The 9568-nt window shown below is 34.8% G+C and overlaps 1 protein-coding gene across 1 annotated transcript; it reads left to right on the top strand.

The window, feature by feature from the left end:
• The first annotated feature begins 5839 nt into the window (after positions 1-5839).
• On the top strand, positions 5840-7138 carry LOC107694609 (CD209 antigen-like). Its single transcript, XM_016494301.1, has 3 exons — positions 5840-6113; positions 6180-6283; positions 6776-7138. The coding sequence occupies exons 1-3, from the start codon at positions 5865-5867 to the stop codon at positions 6777-6779; spliced, it is 357 nt and encodes a 118-aa protein (XP_016349787.1). The 5' UTR covers positions 5840-5864; the 3' UTR covers positions 6780-7138.
• Positions 7139-9568: the final 2430 nt, after the last annotated feature.

The raw sequence follows: 9568 nt of genomic DNA, 5'->3' as shown, positions 1-9568 counted from the left end.
GGTTCGTCCTTCATCCTTGTCTTGCTTTTTCATGCTTTTACATTGCTCCATTGTAGCAGCTGTTAGTATGACCATATTCTGCTGTTATCATGTTTCTCATTTGTTGGTCTGAAGTGTTGAGGTGACAATCATAGTAGAAGTCTAGAGTGCCCCAGACAGCAATAATACACACCTTTACTCTGATATTGAGTGTCTGTAAAACTGCTTCTGATTTAATAAAACGGTCAATTGACAGTATAATCACAGCATTTTTTGGTTTAATTTCTTGTGTATCTGCTTTGTTGCTTTATGGCGAGATTTCCTCCAGTCCAGCAGGATGCAGCAGAGAGCAGAGCAGACAGAAAAAAATATTCTGTAGTTTCTGGAAAGCAGTACTAAATGAAAAAAAAAAAAAAACTTTAAACAAAATAAGAACAATTTACTCATCACCATCCTGTTCAAAGGTTTACACCCCTTGTCTGTCTTGTTCAGTTTTGGTTTCAGTTTCATTTCCATGGACTTTTAGTTTGTATCGCCTTATTTTCCTGTGTTTTGTTCCTGCTTCCTTTCTTCCCATTGCTTATTTGTTGTTATGGTTACTGATTACGTAGCTCATCTGTTTCTTGTCTGGTTCCTCCTTCTGGGGTTGGCTCCTTCTATTTATTACTTTATTGCCTTTATTAAAGACTGACTGCTACATTTACATCCTTTCTCTTCCCTTTACTACAAGTAGCTGTGACACTGTCAACCTGTGTATTTCTTAATATTTTGTCTAACCGCCCAAGTGTGCCTGTAGAAATCTGCAAAAACAAATTTTTCAGGTAAAAAAAAAGGTAAATAATTACACTGCTCCATAGCGGATACTAAGTGATCAAGGTCTCGGTCTGGTTCCGCTTAAACTTACTGCACTGTTTCCGCCAAAGTGGCCGGATTTGCACTATTTAAGCAAAAAAGTACCCATTCTAGAGACCACAGCTCATCTGTTTACACATACCACACTGTAAGACTGTAAGTGCAAATAATGGAAACAGAGACCTATTATGTACATTTTGAAAAAAGAGATAGTAAGGACTCGACTGGAGTCACTGTCAGGATGATGGAATAGCTCAAACGTGCAGTAAGCTTAATTAAGTTTATTTAAAGCAGATATGCTCAGTAATGTTTGAGGAAATGAGAACGCATTATTGTTTTCTAGGAAATAGGTGTCAGTGTTACTGTTATGTATTAACAGAATAATTTTTCCATTTGGGTCAGTATCACCATAGAATGCCTTTCAACCCTCACAATACTCACAAATTTTGGTTTTAATTTCCCATTCGCTTTATGTCATGTCATAAATAGTATTTATGACATATATATTCATATATTTTTTAGCAATATTAACTACAAATTAATGCTATGTCCCTATCATGTTTATGTCCACCCACATTTTGAGCTTCAATTAGCATATTAGCTTACAAAAAACTGTGACTAGCTAAATAGTTAGTCTGGTTGTTGAAGAGTATTTGGTATATTTAAACTTACATATTTTGAAAATAATGTATTCGACAGTATTCTGGCATATTTAATGGCATATTTTATGGCGACAGGGTAAGCAAACTCAAAAAATTGAAAAAGTCACCAACAAATTTCACCTCAGCTGTTGAAATTCCCACCACTGAAGAGACAAAAAAATCTGTTGTCCTGATGTCACTAAAGGGGATGTCCTTATCTTAAAGGGGCGGATTCCCCAATACGACAGGGTGGAACACCATTCAAGGGACATGGAAAAACTCCATTTATTACCAAATGATCAATACACTCAAATTAAGTAATCTCTTATTTAATAAAATATTAACAGCAGAATTGTTTTCTTTAATTTTATGATTTGACAATAATATTCTATCATTCAAATTTAATGAGCAGTGCATGGGACATAGCAAAACAACACACATTCATCATACTGCTGCACATCAGCATCACAGCAGAGAGAGACCTGATAAAGAGTTACAAGAACACAGCTGAAGAGTTCAATCAAACCATCAACAGCTTACAGGACAACTGTACACTGATCTAATGACTGAAAAACACCAACTGCAGAACAACTTCAACTCTTTGACTCAGAAGAAACTGGAGCTTCAAAGATTTCGCTGCTGAGAAAGACCGGTTACAGAGAGATTTTGAGTCTTTGAATAAGAAGGGCTCAGTTAAAATACATTAAATCTCTCAAGATCTGATTAAACAACTCCACAAACAGCATTACCAGCTTCAGTTATTACTAACCAGATTGACTTTATTTCTGTCAGACGTCTACAGAAGTTCTTATTGTGAATTAACAGAGGTTTAGATGTTGATGTCTTATTAAAAATGTTTGAGGTCACCATCATGGAGATCAGTGTTTGCTTTAGTTGGGCTCTTGACCCTTAACTTTTCTTGAGTTGCTTGTTTTGCAGCAATTGCAGGTGTTTTCAGAAAACATTTCTGAGCCAACTAGGGCTGGGCAAAAAAATTGATTTTCCAATTAATTCTTTTTTAAATGATGTTGATTCGATATCGATTCTCAAAAGCTGCGAATCTATCTTTTCCAGTATTTATTTCAGCACACGTTTAAAACAAGATCTGATTAATGTGAATCTTATCATTAGTCTTCTCCACCAGATCGCGATGTTACAACGGAAAGCCTGTCGTTCATTCAGCAGTTATCATGGCCATACGGAAAGCCTGTCATTCATTCAGCACTTATCATGGCCATACGCATGATTCGCAATGCTCAGGTGAAATGCTATAGTAATACTATAAATCTGCGGAAGCATTTGATATCACGCATAGGCGCCATGATTTCCGCAATGAATGAATGGTGGATGGCACGGCGCACTGTTTTGTTTACTACACACATACTAAAGCGCGGATGACGCTCGCGGTGTTTACAGCTTCTGCCGTCTCACTATATGATGATATGAACACGAATGTCATCTCCAGCTGCTCTGAGAGTCACTTCATTAGCATTTTACTGTTTCATTTGAGAAAACTACCGTCATATCACATACACAGCAGCTGCAAGTTCTTCACGGCAACCCGTCAAAATAAAAGTTTAGTTTAACGTTCTTCTGTCAGAATATATTACTATTTAGCAGTCTTAAGACTCAGTGCTACTACTGCTAATAATCACATCTGTTTTCTTTTTCATTTTAACAGTAAACCTCTGTTGTGCAGCACTTTGTTTGCCAAAAAATAATAAGGGTTTAATTTTCATTTTATTAGGATAAATTAATGTTTTATGCCTTCATCTGATTACCAGAAAAATTAAGAAAATTTTATAGGGCCCTATTATTGTTTAAAAAAGGACCCTATACAAAAAAAAGAATAGGTTTAAAATACAGGCATGTGGTTCTTATTTTCTTTTTATTAATTCACCATTTGTAAACTGATATTTACTGTTAATTTTTTAGAAATATCAATAGCATTTGTATTAAAAGTATATTCACTGAATGTAATAAAAAAAAATCGAGAATCGAATCGAATCGAGAGCTTGCGAATCGAAATCGAATCTAATCGGGACATCTGAATCGATACCCAACCCTAAAACCAACACTGAATATTTGGAGAACATTCTTGTAACAAAATTCTGTTAGCTGGGATGAACCTCTTCATATAAACTGGAATAAATACAAAACTAAAGCCAAACTAAAATTAAAATGAGACATTAGTAATAAATAGTATGGTGAATAAATGCAATAATCGTAACTAAAGCACATATGAAAGCACGTATTTCTGTACATTTCAAAATAAGTTGCATTAAAAGTGAATAAATCTTTGATTAATATGAATATTTTAATTTAAAAACGTGTCTCCACGTTCTATTCAATAAAATTCTAGTGCATTTAATCTATTAAATAACAGCAGAGTGAGCGAGTTTTTGGATATGGCAAGATTAAACTTATTTTATTGAATAAAGTACCATATTTCAGCCATCGTTTTGTTAGGATGCGGGTACACAAAATATTATTTTATCCTTGCTTCTAGAAAATCCTCAGTCTAACAGCTGCTTGTGGCCGTAAGCATTTAATTTTAACGTGGCTTTAAGCACTATGCATCGTTAAAGTTTCACTTTCACCGCGACTAAGCCGGTAAATGTGGTGTTTCCATGGAATAATTACATGAGTTTACCTTATGGTCCGAACCCAGTCTCCGCATCAGTAAGCGATAAAATTAGCATCTTCCATCCGAAGACCTGTGTTGCATTTCGGGGCAAAGCAAAAAAACATTGTCGAACAACAATATAAAATGTGGTAAACTATTAATTGGTTATTCTACAATTAACTGTACTGTAAATTATACACTGCGAATGGAATATACTGTAAATTGATAAACTGTTCGGCGTGATGACGTTAAATGTCTCCGACAGCGCCTGTAGTCCCATTTAGCAACTTGTTAGCAACCATCTTTTTTAAGAAATGTAACAGTTTTAAAAAATCACGAGTGGGGTGTAACTGGTGTGTTTTATGTAGTAGAATAAAACGTAAAAGTATCTTGAGCTTGTGTGAACCACAGACCTTATTTTAGGGGATTTAATTAAACTCCCATTCAAAAAACCCATTGACTCTGGGACGATGGAACCGGAAGTGCTATAATGCTAACTCGCTTCCGGGTTTTTGCCTACAAAGTGACGTCATACAGGTGCATCTCAATAAATTAGAATGTCGTGGATGGGTTTTTGTTAAATGTGAGCAAAAATCATCACAATTAAAAGAACCAAAGACTTAAACTACTTCAGTCTGTTTGCATTGAATTTATTTAATACATGAGTTTCACAATTTGAGTTGAATTACTGAAATAAATGAACTTTTCCACGACATTCTAATTTATTGAGATGCACCTGTAGTTCCACCTCTCTATTGCTGTATGGAGAGATTTCCTCCAGTCCAGCAGGATGCAGCAGAAAGCAGGTTTATCAGACTGAAGTCGTCAGAGAGGAAGAGAAACATCAGAAACTGAGCACTTACTGTTGTGTTTTACTGCATCATCAATATAAAGGTCCAGTTTGGCCTGTTTAAGGCTGTTTGAGTTTATTTGAGTGTTCACAGACTCCTCTTGTTGGATTTTGGAGCTGATAACATGTGGCTGAATGTACAACACACAAGCATAGTAGTACGGCTCAGCAGAGAGTTTTTAGGTGTAACTGAAGGACTTTATTCTCATCGAAGGCCAGTGTAAAATGAAACCACTTCCTGTGTAGACTTGGCACTCTTCACTCAAAACACTAATCAGCATTTTAAAGATCACATCTAATCTGTGAAGACGAACTATCAGACAGTGAATAATGGATTTAGAGGCTATTTATGAAAATGTTGAACACAGAGAAACTCAGTCAAACTCAGAGTCACGGCCAGGATGAAGGAAAAGATGTAAAGCGCAGTAAGAAAAATTACTTGGTGTTAATAGTGTTACTGTGAGGAAATGAGAAACATCACATACAATTTCAAATACTGTATTTCTACAAATGTAATGTCACTGTTTCTGCTTTTAAATTAAGTGCATTAACATTGACTTATTTTATTTACTTTTTCAAAGTGTTCTTGTTTGCAAATTTTGTCATAGCACTTCCAGATTACATAAAAATATACTTATAAAACATAAAAAGGCATGTCTGTTACCAAAAGCAATAGTAGAATATCCTTACAGAGGTTGATTTGAAACTTAATGAAGAGTATTGACTGATGTTTGTGTGTTTTGGTCGTGTTCCTCAGGAGGAAGTAGATGTTTGGTGTTGATCACAGTGAGTCTCGGGCTCATTTGTGTTCTTCTGCTGATCTTCATCATACTGCTGCACATCACCATCACAGCAGAGAGAGACCTGATAAAGAGAGAACACAGCTGAAGAGTTACAGGACAATTACACTGATCGAATGACTGAAAAACACCAACTGCAGAACAACTTCAACTCTTTGACTCAGAAGAACCTGGAGCTGGAGAAAAAAGTCCGAGATCTCACTGCTGAGAAAAAAAAACAGTTACAGAGAGATTTTGAGTCTTTGAATAAGAAGGGCTCAGTTTGTTTGTTCATGTCCAGTGAGTTGAAGAGCTGGTCTGACAGCAGGCAGTACTGCAGGGATCGTGGAGCTGATCTGATCATTATCAACACTGAAGAGAAGCAGGTGAGTTTGTGAGTGTCTGTTAATGAATGAGAGGAATCACACTTACTCCTGTTTTTATTCACACAGAGACACATATCTTCATTAGTCAGTGAGAGAGTGTGGATTGGTTTGTCTGACATACAGCAGGAGGGCATCATGAAATGGGTGGATAATTCAACACTGAATCAAGGGTAAGTGTGCTACTGTACTTTGTACTACTTTTGTTTAATCTTTTAACATTTGTTGCATTTGTCCAAAAAAATCCTAAAGGATTCCCATACAAAACTTGTGCAGGATTCTAATTAGAAATTCTATCATATTTTGTAGCTGTTCCTGTAAGATTATATTCCTAGTTTTATAAGATTCTATATTGTCTTATAGTTAATTAACAGAAAATCTGATACATGTTATTCAGGTTCTGGCTCAAAGGTGAGCAATAGGATATGGTTTTGCTTCTGTTATTTTATGGAATCATTCTTATTGCGACTGCATTATATATGATGTAGGTTTCTGCCTTAGCAGTCCACTATTTTCTTTTTATATTAACCTCTTTTATAATGTCATTTTTGTTTTATAATTTTCTATAATATAAAAAGATCAGTAGTGGATATTCATATGAAAGGGAAATGTAAAAGTGTCATTATTTTCTTATAATAAACTCACAGCATCCTTTTTTCTCGCAGGTGAATTCGTGTAATGTGGGACAGTGGATAATGCGCCAGCTTTCTGATGTGTTCATGTTTTGCTCCATCACAAGCAGCTCTATATTAATATGATCTTATTCTAGCTGTTATCATGAGTCTCATTTGTCAGTCTGAAGTGTCGAGGAGACACAGTAAACTATAAAACTCCAAAGTGTCCCATAATTCACACTTTTATGCTGATATTGAGTGTTTGAGTAACTTCTTTTGATTTCTTTTTAAATAAAATAGTCAGTTGACATTATTGCCACAGCAAACCCACAGCACTTATGTTTTATTTATTTATTTATTTGCTCTTGATGTATGACTATACAGTGATTTGAAAATAAACTATCTATTAAATTAGATAGTTAGACAGATTGGTGAAAGGTATGAAAGGTAGAAAGAAATTAAACATGGCCGAAAAAACTCTTTAAACTATTTAATAACATTTTTTTTTTTAAAACTTGTTTTCCATACTTTTAAAAACCCTGTCAGTGACTTACCAAGGTCAATTTGTGAATAATAATAATAATAATCTTTATGGAGTGATTTGTTATTAATTGATATTTGTGTGTTTTGGACGTGTTTGTCAGGAAGTAGATGTTTGGTGTTGATCACAGTGGGTTTCAAGATTATTGTGTTCTTCTGCTGATCAACAACATAGCCTTCAACACACTGTATCTGCTTTATTGCTCTGGAGAGCTCGAAGTTATTTTGCCTCAAACCAGCCCTGTGGATAAAAATCAAATAAAACTAATGACTCAAAGCAATTCCACGAATCAACGAATGACCTTGTGAGGTCAGTGCATTGGAGTTCTTCCTCGAAACAAAACTTATTTCAAAGGACATTTCAATTATAATTTCAGGCTTTATATCTGTTGTAAACTTTACGAGCCAGCAGATGGCGCTACTATTGATACTCCGAGGCATTGAATCTTAGAATTGAATCGAAAGCTCATGTGTAACATTAAAAACCACCTTTTAACTCAGTCCTAGAAAGGTTCATACACTAGAGGGCGCTAAAGTTCATTCTCACACTGGGTCACAGTGTTGCCAATTTAGCAATTGTGTTGCTAAATGTAGCAACTTTTCAGACTACCCTAGCAACTTTTTCTTCCAAAAGCACCTAGCAACAAATTAAGCTATTTTTTTTTTTTATTTGGCAACTTTTAGCAATTTTTGCCAAGTGACTCAAATGATAAAAAGGAACATTTACCATTTAAATTACAAAAAAAAGAGAAAACAAAAGATGACAAGTAGTACACACATCACGTGAATTAAGTTAGCTGCTATTTGCAATTGTTTAATTTTATAATAATATTAATATAATTTAGTCATTTAATAATTGTTCATTTATGATACACTTTGTTATAGCTTGTACTTGCGATTGTTGATCATTTGGTACACCGAAAGAAAAATATCTAGAAAAATGGAAAAGGTACTAGTAATTTTCCAGGACATTATCCGTGTTTTTTAATGTGACACATCAGCTGCTTCTCATTTCAGATGTTGTACATTCTTGTTTCATTTCCATACCTCATTTTCTTTCCTTCTACTTTCATTTTCAGTTGCCCCTGATTGTACCGGTAAACGATTCAAAACCTATCAATAACAGCGCCATCTACTGGCTCGTGAAATTTACAACAGCCATAAAACCTGGCAATATACCAAAGGGAACTAAAATGTCTCTTGATAAACGTTTTGTTTCGAGGAAGAACTCCAGTGCACTGACCTCACAAAACAATTCTTCAGTCTCAATTGATTCATGGAATTGCTTTGAGTCATGAGTGTTTTATTTGATTTTTAACCATAGGGCTGATTTGAGGCATAATAACTTCCCAGCTAACAGAATGTTGTTACAAGAACGTTCTCCAAATATTCAGTGTTGGTTCTGGAAACTTAAAAAATGTCCAGTTTTCTTGACATTAGAGGAACGTTTTTAAAAGGTGTGATGTTCCTCAAACGTTCTTTCAACTGTATTTTGATTTAAAATTCAACATTAGCATGCCTTAGATGAACTGAAGATAAAAGACTTTAAATCTCTCAAGATCTGATTAAACAACTCCATCTAAGGCTGTGGCTGAAGAAAGTTGTAGTTTGTGTTCTTATTTCTCTTTCTTTCAGTGCTTGCTCACTGCAGGTGTTTGAATGATTGAAAGAATGTTTCAGGAACATCATACTAACCTTTAAATCACATTCTACTAACATTAAGGAAACTGGGCATTTTACTGTTTTTGGAATGTTACAAATTAACGTTCCTAGAATGTTGAATTTTAAATCAAAATTAAGTTGAAAGAACATTTGAGGAACATCATACCTTTTCAAAACGTTCCTCTAACGTCAAGAAAACTGGACATTTTTTATGTTCCCAGAACCAACACTGAATATTTGGAGAATGTTCTTGTAACAAAATTCTGTTTGCTGGGTTGTAGCTTTTATATTTATTAATGTTTACTTCTGTTTTCCTCTCTGCCATTGAGTGAGTCCATTTAACTAGTCACAGATTCCCCCTTTTTTACTTTTCTGGCTGTCAACATGATCATGGGAAAAAATCTGGATTGTCTATACATGAATCTATAATATACATTAAATCATAGCGTGAGTCTACAGAGAGTTAAAACGGGAAAAAGTCTAGATTTTCTGATAATGAAACCACTTCCTATGTAAGTTTAGCACTCTTTAAAAAAAAAAACAAGGTACACTTTCTAAGAGACCACAGCTCATCTGATCACATATACTGCAAGACATAAGAAACAATAATGGAATCTGAGAACATTTATATACGCAGAAATA

The sequence above is a fragment of the Sinocyclocheilus anshuiensis genome, unplaced genomic scaffold (genome assembly GCF_001515605.1).
Source record: "Sinocyclocheilus anshuiensis isolate Anshui unplaced genomic scaffold, SAMN03320099.WGS_v1.1 scaffold3139, whole genome shotgun sequence".
Lineage (NCBI taxonomy): Eukaryota > Metazoa > Chordata > Actinopteri > Cypriniformes > Cyprinidae > Sinocyclocheilus > Sinocyclocheilus anshuiensis.
Note: the sequence above shows the minus strand (reverse complement) of the source record. Positions and strands in the feature narration are given on the sequence as shown.

What these genes read in the sequence shown, in the direction of transcription:
- LOC107694609 (XM_016494301.1), top strand. Translation starts at nt 5,865, where the DNA reads ATGACTGAAAAACACCAACTGCAGAACAACTTCAACTCTTTGACTCAG. An exon ending in TCAACACTGAAGAGAAGCAG is followed by an intron (nt 6,114 to 6,179) that starts GTGAGTTTGTGA and finishes TTATTCACACAG; the next exon opens with AGACACATATCTTCATTAGT.